Source organism: Grus americana, chromosome 14 (assembly GCF_028858705.1).
Source record: "Grus americana isolate bGruAme1 chromosome 14, bGruAme1.mat, whole genome shotgun sequence".
Taxonomy (NCBI): domain Eukaryota; kingdom Metazoa; phylum Chordata; class Aves; order Gruiformes; family Gruidae; genus Grus; species Grus americana.
Window position 1 is genome coordinate 11108849 of NC_072865.1, and position 23199 is coordinate 11132047.

The window sequence follows — 23199 nt, forward strand, 5'->3', positions numbered from 1 at the left end:
ATCATATAGACGATGTCCACTGTAAGGATAGTGATCATTTCAGCCTCAATAGTACTATTGTGGAGTACTACCTAATTCAGTTAAAATGTTTATTTATGGCATGCAGACTATGTAAACTCATGTGAAACTGATGCTTTATAATCTTAAATTTTGGAGTCTGCCCTCTAGTAACAACTTAATGTTATTTCTCCCATGAGACATTGTCAACATTAGAAAATTAAATAGGAATATTGTTACCTCGCCTTCTCCCATATGTCCTTGCTGCATGTTAAATGAGAAAGAAAACAGCCTTTCAAACATTGTTATAAGGACCAAAAGACCTTGTTTTATTGCCTTTATACTAACTCAGTGATTCTCAAGCCTTTTCATACTCCAGGTCATTTAAAATGGTGATCACGAGCTGATCTCCCCCACCACCCACAATACCATGCCTTCCTTGCACCATCTCTGTTACTTAGTGATAAAACATGTTGATAGGAGGCTGACAAAGTATATATGTATACTCAAAGAGACTTTTTGAAAACAATTTTAATTCTTAATTTGCACATTTATTTTCAAACCTATTCCTATCTATGCCTATAAGTAAATGGATCTTTTCTCACGCACCATGCTCCTCACCTTGCCAAGTTCAAGCATACTCTAACGCTGATCTTCATTTGAACTGTAGAAAAAGCCCTAACACAAGGGACGTGGAGGACTATTGTGCTAATTTCTGTTTTCAGATGAGGTTGCTATAAAAGCTTTGCACAACCCACAAAATCCTTGGTTAAATTATTACTGGCAAATAACCAGCTGAAAAAGTTAAAGTCAAGGAGAAAACGTCTGGGCCACTAAAACTGCGTTTCAGCCCTCCTGCAGCCTGGGTACAACAATACAGATTCTCTCATACTAACTTAGTATGCTTTGCTGCAATTATTTGGCAGCTACCCACTGCTTTCTACTTTTCATTTTCCAAAACAAATCCATTCTACCACTAAAAAAATACAACATTTTTCTGTCCTGGCTTCCATGATCCATTGTCAGAATATGGCCAAACTTTCTAATCAAACTTGCACATTCTTTCTCTTTTAATCTCATTAAAATCTGTGCCTGAAAGCAGGCCAACTGTTTTCAAAACTTAGTTTCTCCTGGCAAGTAGTATGAGAAACTCTGAGTACATCATGCATTTTATTTTGCTTCCCCATTCAAAATTGAGGCTGACAATTAGTTTAAGCATTTAAATATTTGTAAACCACAACAGAATAGGAGTCGTTTCCTCTTTCAAAATAAAAATCATGTCAATCCAATTTACTTCATGACTATTTAACATCTGTAAGATCATGTTACTTCACTGATCTTTTGCTGATAGAGATACTCACAATGAACACCAAGAATACAAAATAACGAAGGCCTAGTCTTCAGACCGGAGCGTGCTCTCAAATGTTCACACAGGTACTGGTTCCATGGGAGAATCTTAAAGGCTGAGGGCCTCTACAAATATAACTTTCCCATGGTATTTTTGAAATTAGAAATCTAAGATGCTCATATAGTCGTCAAAGTAGGAAGTTTTAAGGAACCTGTCTTTCACGGAACGAAATCAGCAATCTTGCTGCATTTCTGACAAAGCTCAGCAGCCTTTCCATGTTTTAGAAAACATCAAGTACTTTCAAAACAGTTCTGCCTCTAACGCCATAAAAATCTTGCTTGTGGTTTCTAACTGACTGAAAAAACCACACAAGCTCCTTCACTTGGTACACCCATTCTTGGCAACAAAGCATGCAGCAGAGATACGATTCCCACTGTGGATGTGTGACCACAATTTAGGTCAGCAGACTCCTCACTGCTTTGCCACCTGTGTCACTCAAGGCAATAGGATTTTTCTCCTTTACCAGTACAGAAAACAACAAAAAAGCTCAGCCACCAGCTACGAAGCATTTCCAGTACCAAGTACTACTGAAGAGGATTTGAGAATGAAATACTAAGGTATTTTTTTTCTTCTTAATTTGCTTATTTCTGCATTTGTTTCATCTAACCCACAAAATACCAACATCTGACATTTCAAAACATTTCTCAGGAGCCACAGTTTATAAACTACCCCAGCACAGCACAGACAGAAACTTTCTCTGCTCACTGAATTCAGAGCTCATCACATGCCATTAATTTCACACAATGTAACACACAGCACTGAAACTAAAGAATGCTCTTTTGGCAGGCCAGGAAGACAGCTAACTGTGATTTACCAACTCTGTCTCTGGCTTTCATAATTTCATATTAAGAGAAATCTTTGCTACAGGAGTTCCCTAGCTAAGCCGCAACGTAAATGGAGCCTTAAGGTAACTGTTACCAACCAGAGAAAAAGATTTAATTCTGAAGATCAGGATGCTTGCCGATGTGCTGAAAAACAAGACAACTACGTTGTCGGTTTGGATTCCTCAAATCTATTTGTGCTTTCCTCATTTCTTCAGCATTTCAGATAATTGCATAAAGGGCCTAGGACAGATTTACTAATCTCACAAGATATTTGAGCAAGAATTATGTTACAACACCTAAAAAATACAAAGTGTTTATGCAACCGTTTCAACTGCTTATTAATAACCTATGCAGAGATATTTTTCTGATAAAAATCAGTCTGAATTTAAAATGCTATTAGCAGCTGTTTCAATTATTTTGCCACCTCAGCCCTCCCTGCAACACTCCTTTCTATGTAAGAAATGAAGCCATACAGAAAGCCAATAATCCTTTGCAAAAATCTGCTGCTTTTACTGACTTTTATTTTAAAGGAACTTAATAAATAAGCAACCCACTCGAATTTTTGTGTCTTCTCTTCATTTGAGACACTTAATGGGCTCCTGGCCATCTTCCTTTTTTTTTTTTTAAATCACATCTTTTGAGTCTAATGTAACACCAATTAAATGTGTTGAGCTTTCTTCTCTCTACTGGAAGCACCAAAAAGAGAGTCAGCATGTTGTGTGTAATCACACATGCAATTCTGTATAAAGTACACAGTTCCCAATGACAAAGATATTCTGCTGAAGAAGCATGAAAAATGTGTGCAGGAGTCCTAAATCACTTAAAACCCAAACTTATGATAAGTTTGTCCTGCAAAAAGCGTGCCCATGCTGAGCACCTGGCGCTCTTGAATGGTTCTTGCTGCCTTCCAATCTGCAGGATGGAAGCAATTTCAGGTGTATTTTGTGCCATTTACTGTGGATTTACATAAAAAGGTCACCTCAAGAGCAGCAAAGGGACCAGCAGGCAAGAGGATCTGTATCTCCTGTGAACATCATCCCAAGTTTCTAAGGCCACATCACAGCTGGGAGAATTAGACAAGCATCCATAGTTAATATAAACATCATAAACCCCTAGAATGGACAAAGCAACTGAATGCTCGAAGTTAAATTATGGTTGTACCTTCATCCTCGCTACCTTGCTATAGTTATTTTAAGGCATGCAAAGTCTCAGTTGATTACTATCTGTCCAGTTCTGTACCTAATTCATATCTTTAGTCCAAGAGCTCCTCAAGGCAGGGATTCTGTTCTTTACCTTGGCACAGAGGCCAGCATAGTAACACACCGCAATCTTTTACATTACTCATTGAAACACTCTCACTTCTCTCCTCTCAAAGATCAAACCAGACTAGCTTCATTAGTGAGTTCCAAGGAATTTCAGACTTCTATGCACATTAATCACTTCAGTTACCAGAGAAATATTTTTGAATGTTATAACATGACAAATACTCATGTTGACTTTTTACATAACCCGACTGTGAGCAGGACCCAATTGCACCCTTCCACCAGGCTCCACCACTGAAACAGCTTCCCACTATCCAGCTCCAGGAAAGCTAGGAAATTTATCTCAATTTGCATATACTCTTTCATATTCTATACCAAACACACAGGCTCTAGGAAAAATATTCAAGCTCAGCAAAATCTTGTTCCAGTGATCCAGATTTCATAAGCTTTTGTGAATGAAGTAATGATTTTAACTGCTGATTTTTAGGGATAAAAAGTGACAAACAAGAACCTGCAGTATAAACGCGGGAACCGCTACAGGGTAAACAGGCTACAGCTCTTGCAGATGAAAGCAGTGAAGTGTGGAAAAGAAAACAAAGCCTCTGTACCATCACCAGCTATTTGTTAAATATTATATAAATGGAGAAAAGTGAAAGAGTCCAGATATTTTAAAAAATGGGGATAATAAGGTTTTATCTTGAAACTTCTCCATATTATTTAAAAAACTTTTACCTGTAGATGGTCACAGGTGGCCAGTTTCTTATGTTGGAAAACAAATATGATCAATACACAAACACAGAGTTTCAAACTTTCACTGAAACTGTTTACTCTGATAGTCATTTTCTTCCCCTACCCAGAACACAGATCTTTTGGTGCTGCACTTAGGACTTAACTTCTAGAGAAACAGGATCATAGAATCGTTTTGGTTGGAAAAGACCTTCAAGGTCACCAAGTCCAACTGTTAACCTAGCACTGCTAAGTATCAAAGCTTCACAGGATTATTTTTAAATATGAACTAGATATCATTGAATCTCTCATAGAAATTTTTTATGCTTTCATGAGCTTTATTTTTAAATCATAGAAAAATAATTGAAGTACAATCTAGTTTTGCCATTCTAACAGCAAAGCCTCATTTCTAAATTATTCTACACTAAGCTATAGTTTGTAATCATAGCAAGATAGACAATGCTGCGCACAAGGCCATTAAAATATGAACTATAGTATTTTATTACCTTTTTTCCCCTACTACTCCCTGAGGGCAGGTAGAGTTGATTGTAACTCAAGAGTTAGATTTTATCATCACTTAATGCTTCACAATGCATTTCATATGTAATGCGTGAACCACGTGTTTCCACCACAGGTAACAGTTCATTTCAGAAGCAGTTCTGTAAGGTCACCTTAAGCCCAATTTCACTAGTGAAGAATCTAATCGTCACCAAACCAAAAGCAGAAAAATTAAAATTATAAAGAGCATCTATATTGAACTTAATTTTGGTTAAGTGATCTCTGTATACAAAGGAGCAATTCAGAGACCAAAGCAGGTATTGTCAGAGAGGTTTATATACTCAGATTAGAACATACAAATCGTATCTACCCATAGGTATTATATACAAAGGTATATTTAAAAGAGCCTTACAACTTAAGGCTTAGATGACGTTTTCAATAAGAAAGCATATAGTGTCATAAAGTGTTGCATAGCAAGCAAAGAAGTGCTGCTTTTTATGCATTCCTTAATTTTAGTTCTAAAATACTAAGGACAAAAGGACTAGGCCACAGTTCCAGGATTGTTAATGTAAGACATGTAAATGTGTGCAAAAATTTTGCCCAGTTCAAGCAGATATTCTCACTTCTGTGAAATTATCCTGAGCACACAGTATGTTGAGTGTGGAACAACAGCCGATGAATGGTAAACAGTGGCACAGACACGTGATACCTGGCCCTGGACAAATTCTGTCAATATAGAATAAATCGTTCAAACTGTTATAAAATTTACACTGACAGTGAACTTATTCCATGTCAGAACTTTGCATCTTACAGTCACAGCAATCTTTATGATATTGTCAAATGAGATCCTTGTTTTAAAAATCATTGTCAAAAACAAGCTACTAAAAAGGGAGATGAGAGATTCCCTATTATGTGGATTTCAAACACCACTGAACTTCAAAGACTGAAAAACAGTCAAATAGTATTTTCTTAATCTAAGACAATCTTACAAAAATTAAACACCTCTATATATACATCTGGAGAACGCATATTTGTCACACAATGTCAAAGTCAGCATGAAACCAAAAAAGTTTGGCTGCACAGTAAAATCAAGAATTAACACCTTTGGAAGTACTGATTCTGCAAAATTAAGTTGCAGAGATGCCAAAAGCTGCATTTTTTCCTCCTAGTTTATTTTTAAAGAAACACAACATTAAAAAAAAATGATGAGAAATATAACTCTAGTTTATGTCCAGAATGTCCCAACAAATGCTGAAAAACAAAAGTACTATTGTAGATGCAAGCATTATGCTTTATTTCAAGTAAAGCCAGATGCCTGAATAAAAGTATTTACCCATTCCTTCTGTCGAGAACACTAACAAAATGAAGTTACTGGTGTTCTGTAGCATTTGAGTACATGTCTGACTAGAATCTTTCATTTTAATTTCCAGGTCACCACCAAAAAATACACCCAACATACAAAAAGCAAACAGGTTTCTTTGCTTCTAAAACTCCAAAGAGAATCTACCTATAAAAAGCCTTTTAGCGCTGGCTCTTCTGATGCTAACACAGTTTTACCTGTGATTATGTTGAATTAATTGGGTTCACATAGTAAAAAAGTAGAACCTGACTGTATGGCACAGAACAGGTTATCAGCATAATAACTTCTAATAGTTTGAGTGTTGACAACTTTATATATCAAATAACTGGGGAGGGCAGAGGGGGTGAGAAGCTGAGAAACAGTGAAAGCAAAAGCTACTGTTTCCCAAGCTTGTGCAACGAGCTTCAAGTTTTTAGGGCTTTAATCTGCCTAAAGCAAAACTGCCTCACCAAAGAGATTGTGCAGTTATATTCAGAAAAGCATAATCTTTGCGGGGGAAACCACCAACTAATGGCTGTCATTCCCATGCACTGCACAAAGCCAGCTGTCATGGTACCCAGATACATGCCACTGCACAACCCAGGGCAGAAAGGCATATGTGCTTCCAACCCAGCCAGTCCAGCCCAGCATTGGTTCAAATCTGCCTTTGTGAGAAGCTCCCAGATTGGGCAACAGAGACAAAAAGTCCTAAGCATGCTTGCAGCATGCTATTCAAGCATAAGCCTGAAGGGAAAATGAGGGGAAAAAAAAAGGTTAACTATGAAAACACTGCAGTTAGGTTTGTACGAGAGCTTTAAAAACCACCACCGTTATTATTCCCTTACCACTGATGTTCTCAGGTAGTCTGCCAGACTAGCACAGTGCCACGTGGACTGAACCTCAAGAGATGATCTTTCATACGTTTCAACAACCACTTAACTACTCATGAAAGGTGACAAACCAAATCCAGTCTCACTTCTCTCAAAAATACAGAAGCTTCAAAGCTAACTTTGAAGTTTTCTTCACTATCAAACAGAAGACTACAAAGAAATCTGCTAAACAAACCTGCTTTAAATCCTAAGCATAGGTACAGCTTTGTCAATATTTTTCCCATAATTCCAATTATGTTACACTGGGTTACTGCAGATCAATTTAAGTGCGACCCTTAAATATTATACATATTTGAATATAATTCTTCCCTCTCCTCCAGGAACCTCCACATGGTCAGAGATAAGAAACCAAAAGCAGGAAAAGCAAATCATGGAGCACGACCCTCTTCTGGAGACTAGATGTTAGTTAGAATTATATGTGTATTTCAGAAAAGCAACCACCCCACTGCTGGTGGCATTGAGCTTTATTTTATATTAACGTTGTCTATTCTCCAGAAGTCACAGACGTTCTAAAAACGTCCAGTCTTTTCCCTCAATACATCTTCCAGTTTATGATATGGAATAATTGGCAGCATTTATCTTTTAAATACTTAAACTATTACTATATTCACTTTAAAAATAAAAAATGAAAGGCAGAGTTTGCAACTGGGAGAAAGAAAAACATTACACAGCTTTGCCAGCAAAGAGCAAATCAAGATTCACAGCCACAGAACTACTTCAAATGTGCGAACTTCAGTAAATTCCAAAATACAGACTAATGATAGACTTTCTGACAGGAGGAAAGAATGGTATGTCATATGCTCAAAATCACTAGACAATTTATTTTGTAAGTGGCAAGAACAATTTACTGAACCTAATATAGAATTTATTGAACAACTTATGAAAACGTATGGAAAAGGTGCAGGAACATCACAAATCTCCCATTCACAGTCACGGTTCACATGCACTGTGTTCCTGGATTCTTTATATGTAGCATTTCGCCTCCAGAGATGCTGATATCTGCCTATACCATCAGCCTAACAATTAATGTAAAGGAACAGGCTAAATTCTGCCCATGCTTTAATGAATAACCTGAAATGCCTGAAATGCAGTTCCTGCATGTGACTTGCAAGAGCTGGATTTACACTGGCATATACTTACATGCTGCAAGATTTAAAACCAGAGTTCCTTAAGTACAATAATAGGTTCAAAGCAACTTATTTTTGTCTGTGGAAGGAACGATCACAAGACAGCCTGGAAGGCAACATCAGGGCTTTGTTCCTTTTTTAAGCAACCTTTTACTTCACTCCCAAACACTACGGAAATAGTAATACAAGCAAGTTGATATCAAGCACGCTCAAGTCTCTGCAGCATAACATTTTCCCATTTTTTATTATTACAGTAACCAGCATAGATAAGACACCAATTTTTCCAGTAATATGTGTGAAAAAACTGTACTATACACTTCTCCACAGTCAATCCAAATTGGAAGAGAAACAGAAAACTGTATTTTAGAAGAATCATCACTTCATTTCTGCTGCGTAGATTCAAATTGGTATGTGTACAGGACCAGGCACCAACACTATTTATTGTAACAATTTAAAATGCCACATGAATGACCAAGACATTCTTTAGCATGCCTTCAGAAAGCTATCCTCACCTCCCTCATCATTTGTGCACTAACACTAATGACAACATGAAGATTTGTATGTAACACTATTATAAATTACTGGGAGTTTATACTGTCTTATATATTTGATTTTATTGACCATAAGTATTCCCACATTAGATATACAAAATTGATCCTTTTCTCATACCAATCTGACTGCTGAGCTGGGATTCTTGTTAATAGGATTTCCAAGTAAAGCTGACAGAATACCTCTAAAGACACTTGGCATTTGCATATCTAGAGATGGCAGGTGACTGCTCTACTCATCTGGAAGTCCAACTATCAACATTATAGTGGAAAAAAAATACCACCCCCCAAAAAAAACTCCCTACCATCACAGCTCACTAATCTGCATTCCAACAAACAATACATTAAGTCAAGTATGGATAAATCTACTGTAAGATATATTTTCAGATTCACCTCATCAATAGTTCTCACCATTCTACCTAATGCTGAATTAAAATAAGTAGATACTGAATACACAAACCCTATATGCACCACAATTCTTTCTCCAAATACCTTAAGTAATTGATGGAAAAATCAGATTTCAGGCTGCTGCATAGTCACTTGTGGGTATACGCAAAGACTGCCCAGTACTAAAAAGTGTTTCTGTATGACTTTCCTAGGAGCTTGCTCCTGTTTACACTTAAACCTCATCTGTCACCTCCTTATCTTTTTTCAAAACCCATTCCCATTCTTATTATACCTCTCATTTCTTCTTTATCTCCAGGCTTAAGAAAAGCACTTCAGGCTTTTCTTTCTGCTCCTTTCATGCCAGTTCTAGTCTGATAAACATGATGGTAGAGAGTATGCAAAATGTGGCTAAGAGCTAACAATTCAACATCAAGGAAAAAAGTGAACAAAGTGAGCAAAAAGACAAAAGACAGGTAGTTTCAGCACTTTGGGAGGGGAGGCATGACCTCTCTGTCTTCTAAAACAAGGAACAGACACTACTCATGGAATACAGCTCCAAATTAAGGACTGCTTTGAAGATGACCCAGGATGGTCAGAGATTATCAAAGCAAGAATTCAGAAAAGAAAAGAAAAAAATCGAAACCACTTAGTGGACAGTGGTACTGAACGAGGCAGAAGATTAAACACACTTCTAAAAAAAGGGATTGAATTAATTTAACAAAGACGAAAACATAAAAAAGAAAGCAAGAAAACCTTAGAAAGGTTTTAATCAGATTAGCAAGGCTGCTGTCATGGAATTCAGCACAATTTTGTTGGCTGTAACACTTTTCAAGATCAAATCACTGATTTAGACATTAAAATTTTTAGCAGTATTTCAATGTTTTGTTGTGTTTTAAAAATCTCTAACTGCCACATCATCTGCAGCACATACATTCCTAGGAAATATCTCGTCTAAGGAGCATGAAAGGCATTTTTTTTCCATACAGACTCTGGAGATGGGACGGCATGACAAGAGGCCTATGAGAAATGTTTCAAGACTGGACAAAAAAACCCCGTAGGTCTCATACTCCAGTGAAGTTAACAGGAATCCTAACATGGATTTCAAAGCTGGACCAGGATCAGAAAACCCTGGGATATTTGTACTGCTCTGTGGTGGCAGGGGAAGGAATTTCCTGGCCTCAAAGGGTAGCTACATTAATACCCTCTAGCTTATTGCTCAATGGCTCCATTTTAGACAGACAGCATAAATCAAGGTGTTGCTCTTCCTCAGCTGAATTAATACCCTACCTCAAAATCCTGCAGTAGAGAGGTATAAATATCTTGTAGTTCGACATCTGCATTATCAAGACCTATATTTCTATAAAAATGCAGGTACTATCACAAAGTTTAAACTACTCAGTGTTTCTTGCATAAAAAAGTAGTACCAGTATAAGTAACCAACAGTACCCGTTTCCTTATTTTCTTCCAGTACTGTATTTAACATTATATATATTTAACATGAGTCAAACACAAGTTCTGAATGCAGTTCCAAAGGCAACTAAATGTCAATATTTTGAAAAATTCCCCAAACTCTGAGCAGCACCATAACCTACAAACTACTTTCCACACCCTTAAAATTAAGAATATCAATAAATCCAAAGGAATTAATGTCAACAGTAACTCACCTCTTCCAACTGATGTTTTCCATCACTGAAAACAAATACTAAACTGCTACATTTCAGTACATTATTTGGATTGTGCTATATTTTCCCAAATTATTCCAGATGATTGCAAAAGTGTTTATTACATTGTCTTGAATATTGCACCCGTCCTGGGATTTTTGCAGTTTTCATCATAACAAGCGAATTTGCAGCAAATAGTAAAACAAACAGCAGTAACTTAACTGCTGCTCTATTTTTTAAATCTTATGCATCAGTGTACATGGATACAAATGGTGTAAATTATTTATTAGGTAATGCACAATGTTTTCTGAGATAGTATAAATGGGTCTTGGCTTTTCACAGTTGATAACAGAAAAACAAGGTGTCAAAGCCAAGGAATAACCAGGAAAAAAATCTCAAAAGTCTTAACCTAAATGACACTCAACCTTTGCCTCCAGGCAACCTGTGTTCCAGTTCACGTACATCTTCCAAAGAAGCGGCAGATTCTTGTTTCATTTACATCCGCCTAAATGCTGCCAATTCCAGACTGCTATCAATTAAAAACCTTTTTTAAATTGACCCCATTTTCTTACGGCGTACAGTGTCACAAAACGAGGCAATCATTTGATAACTTAGCCATCAGTCTAGTTTCAAGCCTTTAACTGTCCAAAATATTCTGGATACACCAATATTCTTTCTCTTGCTACAGAAATAATCCACACGGACCCTGCTGATGGGCCTGTGGTTTTGTAGGTGAGGAATCAGAAGCCTGAATTATGGGGGGTTGGGGTGGGAAAGAGAGGGCCTGCCTGTGACTTTAAGAATACAGCCATATTAAAAGTCTCCATTGTTGTTTAATGCCGGTATTATACAAACTGAGCAGGGCAGGCAGGCTTCAGCTTGCCTTCAGGAAGCACAACACAAACGGTGACCTTTAAATCCGAGCTCAAAAAAAGAGCACGCTCCAACCAAAGTTACTGGAACCTGCCACTGAAGGTAATACTCTGCAATATTCTCCTCTCCCTTCCCTCCTAACTACAACAGAAGTCTTATCAACTTGAAGCAGCTTGAAAATACAGCAAAGGTTCGGCTACAATTACGAAGCAATGCATGCGGTCGCCTATCGCTGAGCAATGCCCTAACACGGGCAAACCCCCCGAGGAGAGCAAAGCTACCTTGCGGGGTGAAATCTTCACATGCCAGCGCAGACGGCTCCGGGACAGGCGCTGCAGAGAGGAGGAGGAGAAGGAGGAGGAAGAGGAGGAGGAAGAAGAGCAGGAGCAGCAGCTCCGCCGCAGCCAGCGGGGCCCAGCGATTCGGGATATTCCACACAGGCAACGACTGCAGGGGGATTCCACAGCCCCTCCTCGCCAGGGGCCCCCTCTAAACCAGGGATCGGCCGTGCAGAGGGGGCTGGCTTTGAAGCTGAAGTGCTTTAACCCATGTTTCAGTGGGCTGCCACTTCACGAAGTTAATTGCTCTTCACCCCCAGGTGAAAGGAGAAGGCGCTCACCTCCACTTTGGAGGATGTGGTAGTGCCAGGTGAGCCTGCAGCCGCGGAAGGGATCCTCCACAAAACCTCTCTCCTGGCAAGAAAAGTCGGTGTGGTGGGGTTTTATTTTCATTTCTCGCTGCATATCATCTGTGTTCAAGTCCTTTTTTTTTTTTTTTTGCAAGTTTGAGGCGTGATTTTTTTCTTCCAAGTCAAGTTTTGCCTTTCTAAGCCTCATCAAGTTAAGCATCTCGTACAAAGAAGCATTTTGTTCAAGCCACAAAACGAAATGTCAATTTAAATGAGAAAGCTGGAAGTTTATTAGGTAATAGCCAATGAATGTAAAATCATACATTATGTATGGTTGTGATTACTTCTATGTAAGGTTAGAATCCAATCTATGGTCTGATCTCAGTACTTATTAATGGAAGATTTCTGTTTGTTCCTGTCGCCCAGGGGATTTCATTTTCTTACTAGATTGTTGGCTGTTTCTAAATAAAGGCTCTGGTAAACCCCAAATATTGGAAAGGTAGGGATAAATCAACAAACACTTCACTTGCCAGGAGAGGAATTTGGGGGAAAAGCATACCAAAAGACTAAAAAATTAAAATACTGAATATTGCCCCGAAATGCTGAATGTTAGCTGCATTTGGAAAGAAAGCATGCCCTTACTTGTTAATAGCAGTTGTAACGCTTCTACTGTAACCCAGCTGAAAATAGTGGATTGCAACAGGAATGGGAGCTGCTGATTTCAAATAAAATTCACACAGATTGTGTTTCCCCCATCACAGCTCCATCAGCATGGGTTGCAGTTTATTTCTATTAGACCCAGTTCAGCAATATTTTGAGATAATAAAACAATTGGTTTTCCTCTTAATTAATATGCACTCAAGTCTGCAAATCCCGTTAGCCCTTTCTGGTTACTGCATAGGAGGTAAAATTCTAGAAGATACTGAGTCAGAAATACTCAACACAGTAATTCAGCCACAGTTTCCAATGACAATTACAGCAAATCGTAATTGTCTACAAAAACTGGTCTACAGCCTGCAGTAGAGGCAAAAGATTTTGTGCATTTTATCCTAAGTTGGATAAAAGTTACAAACCAGTAATCCTTAGATAAGACTGTTGTGAGACAAGGCACACAAACGAGATCAATTGCTGATGCTGCTCTCGGACGTCTAAGGTACCACCATGGTTTCTTGTGAGAGCTTGCTCAGGTACAAGAGGCAGCAGAGGCACAAAGACGACTGCAGCGCCAGTGCAGACAAACACATTGGCCAGAGGCCTTTGACTTTTGGAACTCAGCAACTAGATCATGTACCTTTTTGCACAGAACACAAGTAGGGAAGAAAGGCTGATCTTATCCACCAACCTCAAGCATTCCTCACTGCTATAAAAAAAAAAAGATGGTTTTAAAATTTAAGAAAAACCTCATAATCTATTATTTTACATTTTAAAATAGCTCAGATTTTGTCCTGTGCATATATAAAGGACCACTTCCCCAAAAATAATTGTAGCCTTTGTTATTTAGCCCTTGGCAAAAATTGGGACTGATTCTCACCAGATGCTCATTCATTTTCTAGATCATATAGGAAACCAAATGCCCCATTCTACTGAATTAATATATGTTGCATAATCCACACAGCTAGAAAAGAAACAACTAGTTCAGTTTCTTATCCGATATTCAGAAAATACTGTCAAAAGTATTTTGAACTCTTTCATTACAGAACGCTTTATAAGGCTTACCTACTTTCTTCACATCTGAAATAGTTTTTCAGATCAATATTAAGGGGCTGCTGATTCCTTTAAAAATGCAGTTAGGTGTATCTGCTTGCTCAGAGAAATCCTGAATGGTACCAGTTCTCTTTATTCTGGTTTTCCATCTCTCAAATTTAGAGCTGCATTTGACTCTCCCAGTGTCTGTATGTATACTCTGACCTTACGCTACTTCTAAACCCTTCCCTTTTGTGCCTAAGTAGATTTAGTCTTTAGAGATTATTCCACACTCATAGCATTCATGCAGATACTGAGCTATTCACACCCAAATTTTACAGGAGTGCTTTGCAGTGCTAGAAGCAGATGTACTGGCCTGCTGCTTTAATCCATTTCACCTTGCATAATTTCCAGGCAATAACCTTATATCCTGAACTGAACCATAGGATATTTCAGTAATGAAACAGTCTGCGGTTATAAAGTATTTAAAGACATTTCAGTGTCACTTAACAAGGAAATATTTAGTCAATCTACTACTATTACAGTAACGCTCAAATTGCCATCTGGAAGACCCAGATTCAAAAATCAGTCTCTGGATCCCAGGCTCAGCTCACGAAGGCTGAATACATTGTAAAGAAGATGCAATTAGTCTCCAGGGAAAGGCTTCTGCAGGCTGTCATTGGCTATGCAGCATGCAGCACACTCACTTGGGTGGATAAAAATAACATATTGAAATGGCAGCTGCTCAGCAAAGGAAGAGGATTTGAGCAGTGATAAAAATATACCTTAAAAAGAGGGGGGAAAAATGTCTATCAAAAGCATTCAAAGGTAATATTGAATGACTGAATCGATACTTAAGATTCACCTTTGAACCCCAAGCAGGAAACACTATTTCATATAGCAAGACAACCCAAGAACATAATTACTACTGTCCTAAACAAATCCAAAGCTAGCACAGTTAATCACCTCAGTCAAGAAGTACATACTGTGAATTAATTTTGTTAAATTTTGAAGAATTCCTACTTATAATTTTATTACAGGATCAAAAAACGCGCTGCCCTGAACATATCATTTCAAGACAGAAATTATTTCCAACAGAGGGTTCCAAACTGTGTCTGGTATCTTTTATCATGTCCATACCGTAAGTTGTTTTGAAGGTATATTTTAACATAGTACTTCTTTCTCTTGAGGTCCATTACAATACGAAAGGGAGCGGTGTTAGTGTTGTATACTAAACTCATGTTGAGTCAGTATGAAAGCCTCTCAAAGACTCACAAGATAGCAGTGAGACCTATTAGATCATCTAAATTATTTTCATGCCATTCTGAGATTGCTCTCTACAGTATGTTTTATTAGTGTCTTGCCCAGGCTATTTTTAAAGTCTCAAACCCAGCTTTTCCTTTCTGAGTATCCAACTTCAGTTTAAAAGCATTTTATGCACTGAATAATCCGTTTAAAATGCAAAACACAGAACTTCTTATGGATCTGCTTATTTAACTGCAGGTGTTTGAAGTGGCAAGCAAGATTTGAGCTGACTACTATAATTTGTAATATTTTAAGATTTCTAGATTGAAGGTTTTTAAAGATTCCTTTCAATCAGTTTAAATAAAGGTGAGGCAAGAAGAGAAAAGTGAAAATAGGAGATAGAATCTGTGTTAGGATATAATCATACACCAACTGATACAGATGGGGAAAAAAACACAAAAGGCTTGTGATCACAGCAGCCCTTCTTCAGACTTGACTTGAAATATGTTTTGCAACAGCAAGTCACAATTTTTTTTCCAGCTCTACCAGTTGGTTTAACTAAAGGTATCTTCTCGCCTTACAAATCCCGCCCTACTTACGGATGACCACAGCAGCTTTACCACAACCAGGTAGACGCTAGTTTGAATAAAGATCCATTCCTAAGTATATTACAGCAAATAAGTTACTGTATTAAGTCTACTGTGCCAGATAAGCAGCAAATTCAGTGTATTGCATATTTCACTATAAGCAAACAATGGTTTTGCTGAGGAAATCCTTGAAAAATGAGACTTCACAACAAAGTATTTCATGTAGGATCACTTGAATTTTTCATGTCAGTTTTGAGGCTTTTTCTTTATAGTTTTATAACTATTAACCAAGAAACAGAACAATTTATAAAGAACTTAAGGAACAATTCCCAGAACGATACCTGATTGATATTACTGTGTTCCGATCAGTGTGATACGATGCACACAAAACTTTAGACAAACCATAAATGACTCTGCAGAGAGGATTAACAATCAAGCTCAAGCAGGAATTAATGTGTATCAGAACTATATGTATTCTTTGCTGACACACTTATTCCATCGTTCTTAAAACATGGTAAGCACTCAAAAAAAATTCAATCTTTTCCAAGCATTTAAAGTAAAAATCATACTACTTTACAGAACCACCTTTGTTCAGTTGCTGACCACATATGAATAAATATGAACCTAACTTTGTTAAATTCAAATTTAAAGGGAAATTTTATTTGTTCTACAGCCATGTCACCTTGGGTTGCTATCTTGCCAGATTTCAGCAGCTAAAACCTGGGTTTGGCCTGCCTGACAACTGAATTGAAGGTCTCAGGGCAAATCCCAGGTGCTGCAGTCAAGTAAGGGCACCTGATTCTTGGTTCAGTATACAATGCTAGGGGTAGAGGATGTTGCCAGACAGCATAGAAAATGAATGAAAGCTATTACTACTTGTCATTAATAAAAGCCTGCCCCCCCACCACATAAGCAGGTTTTGTTTTTTTAATTCTTTTATCTTTAATACTTTTATCTACATCAAGCTCTCCTTGTCATTTCAATAGGAAAATGTATTTCCTGATGTTTCTCATCACCCTGAACTGGTGCACAGTACTGGGGATGTGAAACACAAGCTGCAGGTCAGACCACAGTGAATGCAACAAATGCCAGTTACTGCCAGTTTATCAAAGGTCGGTCTTCTGAGCTGGAATCACTATTAAAACAAGCCAGATTTCATTAACACCACAAGCCTTGATATCATAAGAAATTTTCTTTCAGAAACCACAAATGCAGATTTGGGTTTTTTTAGTGGTCTCATGACTGGTAACAAAACTGAACGCTTAGATAACAAGCATAAGTAAGAGTTTGACTACTTTTACTTATACAAGTAACCATCGAATTGGAATAGATTACTCATTATACAGAAAAAGAATAAGAAACTAGACTTCTGAATTGTATATCATAAGCAGTTTCTATTCAGATATAGATAAAATATGTAGACAATACTTTGAATACTTTGTAAGTTGAGGTATTTTCAAAGAAAGATTACTGTGGGGAAAAAAAAAAAGATAAATCCCAACTGCAAGTCAGTTCAACTTCCATTTTCCTTTCCCAATGGTACAAAGAATTCTGCAATTCAAGGCAGCAACAAAAAGAGAGGTAAAGGACTAAAAAAAAAATCATGCTGAAATAGTGTTCTCAAAATGACATAGATAAACCTAATTCTTCCCCAAGACAGAAAGAACTATGACTTCAGCAGGAAAACACTATTAAGCAAAAAGTTAGTCTCACTGAGCTGCACAAGATTCCCAAAGCTGATCATTTTTACAGGCTGCACACATTGTATCTATTAAAAAAAACACTGGCAACTTAAACAAAAGATCAGCTTATGTTTGTGTTTCACATTGTTTTGTATAAAGACAAAACACACTCAAGTGCTCATGTGTTGCAACAGCTTCATCTAGAGACAACTAAAAAAAGGCGGCCTACCCGAGCTGACTGACATGCATTAGGTGCACAATGTCACTTTACTTTTCCTAACCAAAACTGAAGTTTCTTATTCTAAGCAAACACATCTACCCAATTATTTACTGCAGAAAATAGTCTCTTTCTAAATTTACCTTTCAGTGAATCATTTTCAGCCCTCATTATGTCAATTAGCGAGTTCTCCAGTGAATGCATATCAAAAGTCCTTGTGCGATCCTGCAAGTAAATACAAAGCCAGTTTAGGCAACACAGTGTCAAACAAAACCATCTGAAACATAAAAACCACAACAGAATTAAGTAAAAACACATACACCACTACACTCAGTCAGATATAGGAATATTAAACATTAGAATATTCTTGAATATGAATCTCATCTATATTTATCATAACTAATCATTTAAGAACACCAATTCAATATTTAGTTTGTAATCCTTGCTCTACAGTTGAACTTTGTTAAAAATAATGTCACAGTTAGGAAGTAAAGATCATGTCCTGGGAGACAGAATTGCAAGGAGAAATCATAAAATAGGTATTTCGGTCCAAAATTAAGAAAATTCCAGAAACACAGAATTTCCTTCACCTAAACTACTACCTCAACAACTGAAATAATCTAATTCTGCACAGTCAGTTCAAATTCTGCATAAAGTATTCCATACAAGCAGTATGTCTCAAGTACCTTACTGTTTCATTATCTGAAGCCATTTGAAATATACTTACCAAATATTTCTCCTTCATATTAACCAAAGCCATCAATTAACACATGCACGGTTCAGACTTTCCCAACTAAACCAATAAATTCCACATCTTACAAATCTGATGTTACAGTACCATAAGACAACATAAAATATCCTGGCACTGCATTATTTTAATTAGCAAATTCAGAATAACTGAAATTATATATAAACTTTGAAATCTTTACAGTATCATGAGGCTTTGGGCAACATGGTCTAGTGGACAGTGTCCCTGCCTGCAGCAGGGGGGTTGGAATTAGATGATCTTTAAGGTCCCTTCCAACCCAAACCATTCTATGATTCTATGACCCTATGATAAAAGGTCACTAATGGGGGCAAAAAAATCACTCTTGTTCCCAAAATTATTCACCTATCCACGTTATACATTTGGACATTTGTAGAAACACTTGGATAGAATATATTAATCCACCCTGAATTTAATTTTTCTGTGTCCAAGAACTCTAACATCAGTTCTAAAGATTTTATTTCATTCCTGTTCTGAGAGATTCACCTCTGAACTGAAATCAAGCATGGAAGTTATCTGTTCAAGTAAGAAAGCAAAACGTGAGCAATTCAAGACAGACATTTACTCTAAACCGCTTCTCTACAACTATTGTTATTACAGCAGTGAATATATGGGGTTTGTCCCTAACTCTAGCTGTGAAGCTGAGATTTCTCCAAAGCACACAGACCCAGCTTTGATCATTTTTAAAACCAACGGTGAAGTAAAAAATGGTATTGCTCAAAGACTGTTGTGTATCAAGTTATAATGTGCTTTCCTTCCAGCGATGAAGTGCTAAAGCAGTATTGATTGCAGTGCTGCAAGAGGCATTCTTTGTATCAGACAATGATCAGTCATCTTGGACTTTAAAGGCCTAACACTATTTTAAGAGCAGGAACCCTCTAGTTCCTGCAGTCTTGATCCATTTCCAAGTTTGAAAGTTACATTCTGACCACTAAAAAATACTATTTTTTGAATGAAATTTTCTGATATTTTTCCTCTCTTCAGAATGGTTTATTACTGACACAGAAAAGGTGAAGTATTTCTACCTGGGTGTGCTCCATTTCAAATAGCATTAGAAAGACCAGAGTTTGGAACCATCTGCTTTATTAGTCTAGCCCAATATCAAATTTGCTATAAAAAGCATAGTGCTGCCCTGTCTCTCCATAGTATTTATTTCCTTGGTAATATATATTACAAGGTAATTGAAGTACTTCAGAGAAACTCTCACAAGCATTTAAATTCTGTGTTTTACTTTCACACGTCCTACTGGTTTCTTCCTTTCCTAGTAGTATTTAGTTTATTATTTTGGTTTATACATTACTAGTTCATAACTATTTCAAACTCTAATTACACTAAAATACCTTAGCGGGATTGAGTAAAAGTCCTTAGGTCTGCATCCTGGACTCATTAGTATCCAACAGCTGTGTAACTCAGGAATGGATGCTAAAAGACAAGTCTCTGCATTTTCAGCAGTCCTCACAACCTGACAAAAATAGCCTAAAACACAGGTGGGAGCATTTCTGAAAACCTGACATCTCTCAGTAGCTACTCCTTCTTCCATTCCGTACTGTGGTTCTCTGTGGGGAATTAACCTCAAGTCCAACCCAGGAAAACAGCTACAAAATTCTTATTTCACAAAGTGCAGAACCTCAGTAGTTCCAAGTCATTGTTGAATTTGCGGCACTTAACATTTCAGTTGTCTGAGAGACACGAAGGGAGAAACCCAAGCCGAGTAATTTCCAGTTTATTGTGCTGTGTATGCACTGGCGTACACAAGCCCAAAGATAGTCTCTTCTCTCTAAAATGTCTGGGTTGGGTTGGGTTGAGCTATAGTAATGAACAGAGGGGTTTGCTGCAATGGTAAATTTTTAATATTGAGAACAGAGAGTGTAAGCATTTGAGAAAAAAATGGAATTGAACTGTTTAGCTGACAGTGACACCATTTTCTCCAATGGAAGCTTTTTGTGGTGAGGAGTTTATAGTTTTCCCCTTCTGAGTGAACCAACTAGTAGTCACTTTTGTAGTCTAAGGTCCATAAGCTTCCAGTCATACTGCAAACACTTTAAAACATGACCCTGCAGACCACTACAAAAGATTAGCTGGTCGTATTCCTACCTGCAGCTATTAGTAATCACATAAAAAGGAGGACTGGCTAAAACATGGCCCACGTTCGTACTCCAGTAACTTGCCACAGCAATGGAGAAGACTGCCATAGGCTGGAGCACCCTCAGACTCTGATACATTACTATTTCTTGCCCATCTTTCCAACAAAAGGTCTCTGTGCTGACAGCATATCTAATCATCACAATCGATTCCTGGTGCTGAATTGTCCCAGCCTCAACACCCTGGGGACGATCAGTCTTATTCCTGGGTTGTTTGAAACAGTTTGCTCTTCCACATCTCTGCTTATTAATGAGAAGATAGCGAACCACATTAAGCACAACACTAAGAGCTACTACTACTGTTACATCGAATTTGGATATATTCCTGAAATTAATGTAGCAGTCCAGCTTTCTGGAAATGCCGAGTAATTCAAGAACGTGGTATATAAGTAAACCTGTATACATCTATCCAATGAAAAGATATCAGTCATATATGTCCTAAATAAAGACCAGCCAAAATGCCATGCTGAACTGGTTTGGAGGTTTGCACAGTGCTTATTATAAAAGAACTCAATTAATTTAGCTGACTATTTGTGCTGATACCGAAAGGGTCCACACTGCTAGAGAAAGTCACCATTGGTAGTTTTTTAGAATTTTTATACAATTTAAAGGCCTTTTATTCTGAGACTGCTCTGAAAACAGTAGCACAAATTTTGCCAGTCTTAACTTCCAAGATGGCCAGCACATTTTATCAGCAACATATATTGTATCTGAAATGTATATATTTAGGTATTATACACCCAACATAAAAATAAAGACTGATGACAGGTTAGTGGTAGTGGCCATATTGCAGAAGAAATGTGAAACTATACATTTAATTCCATAACATCAAAAAAGCTGTAACAGGCAAGATACTGATCATTAACTGGTAACTAAATGTGAGCTGATCTCAGATACATGTTAATTATGAGTTATAAAGCATGTAATCCACGCTGTACTTAGCAAAAAAAGTGATGTTTTCTTCAAGAGACTTCATGTAGAGAGAAATAATAACAATATGGTGGTGTTTTTAATGGATCAATTCACAAAGTTACAGTGCTTTCCATGGAGCTGGATTACTTGCTGTATACTTTTTTAATTCATTTATAAATAAAAGATATAAGGGTAATGACTACCCTGGAATAAAGCAGAGTGTATACACTTCAACAACAAAATAAGTTAACTACAGCCTAGTATTATTTACCCAGGTTGATCACAAGAACTTGGCTTTACACGAGTTTGTTTAGGGCATCTAAAATTTTGCTTTATCAGAGGGCTCAAAGGGCACACACACATTTATCCTTGGGAAACAGAACTGAGGCAGAAAAACATCAGGTTGAACACAAGGCCACCAAAAAAAAAAAATCCACCACAAACAAAATACTCCAACAAAACCAAAAACAACCAAAAAGAAAGAAATCGACCTGAAGTTTTAATGCATGACTATGTTTAAAATGGCAGCCAACATTTCAAAAGAAATTCATTAAACATGATTTTGAATAAGCAGTATTGTTTTCACAATAATATACAAGAGGTGACAGCCAGCAGATCTGGTTAAAAGAGAGCTAGCAAGACTGTAAATATTCTACAACAGCAAACAACAGTTTTGAACTATACAGTGGCCAGCTCTGTCTACAGAAAAATAAAATTATTTTTATTCTACTACTGTCTAGAAATCATTTACAGGCATGTAGAGTGCTCATAATAATGCAATCTCATTGTTAAAGCACAGAGAGTAGAACTCAGGGCTTCATGTCACAACTTCATCACTGGATTCATACAGTGGGCATACCACTTCACCTCAGTGACTACGCTGGTTTCCCCACTAGCACCCAGATTATTTTAAGTTTAGAGGTCTTGTAAAAAATTGAGCCACTCAAATAGGTAATCACTAAATTCTAATTCCTATTCCAATTTTATTTTTCAAAGTCCAAAGACATTTCATTCCAAAAAAGATCATACTTTGCACTTTAAAATCCCATACCTAAATTCTCTTGCACATCAGCAAAATATACATCTAACTTAACTATTAAAGTGCAGACTCATTAATCTGCACCCACAGCATTATCACCTGAACAATGAAGATCCCAGAACCTGAGTTTCTATTCAGTGCTTCCCACGATGGGCGTCCCAATGCTAAAACCCCAAACTGTACAAGTAAAGCTTGGCAAGGTATGAGCACTTGCTGGTAGCTAAGGCTGTGCCTAATCTTATAAAATATGATTTCTCTGAAGATTGAGGCATCAATAATAATGCAAAGTAAGCCATTGTATTAAGCAATTTATTGAAGGTGATTAAGCAGTATTTATGGAGTAGGTATAGTTGTAAAACTGGGGCTTATTTTATATATTTAAATATTTGACAAACCAGGATACTTGAGAAAATTAGAACACTCACATGTTCTATGCCACCCTCATTACAGCATGGGAAGCCTGAAACTTTCCAAAACCTTGTACATATTTCCCACAATTCAAAAGCCTTGTGTCTCAGGCAAAGTACATAGGGAGAGGCAATATTGTAGGCACTAAATACAAGTTCCACATTTTTCTTTTAATTGCGAAGCAAATTTGGACTTGATTATGCTTCTGGGTAAGTTTCTCCTCCTTCTCACCACCCTGCAAATGCTGTATTCCAGCTCCCAGTCCAGTATCCAGTGAATTAAAGGCTTTGAATAAACAGGTTTTTCCTGAAAGGATGTTGCTGTATGCTGCCCTGATCATCTTTTGTAGCT

At 37.3% G+C, this 23199-nt stretch overlaps 1 protein-coding gene across 3 annotated transcripts in view; it reads right to left on the minus strand.

Annotated features, from left to right (window-relative positions):
- CPEB4 (cytoplasmic polyadenylation element binding protein 4) overlaps window positions 1–23199 on the minus strand; it is a 44830-nt gene that overhangs the window by 14146 nt on the left and 7485 nt on the right. For 2 of the 3 annotated variants that reach the window (XM_054841375.1, XM_054841374.1), the window contains exons 3-4: window positions 17726–17807; window positions 238–261 (exon numbers count right to left, since the gene is read on the minus strand). In XM_054841375.1, coding sequence (XP_054697350.1) covers window positions 238–261; window positions 17726–17807 — 106 coding nt within the window. The remainder of the gene's footprint in view (window positions 1–237; window positions 262–17725; window positions 17808–23199) is intronic. The other variant, XM_054841378.1, reaches the window with a different exon arrangement.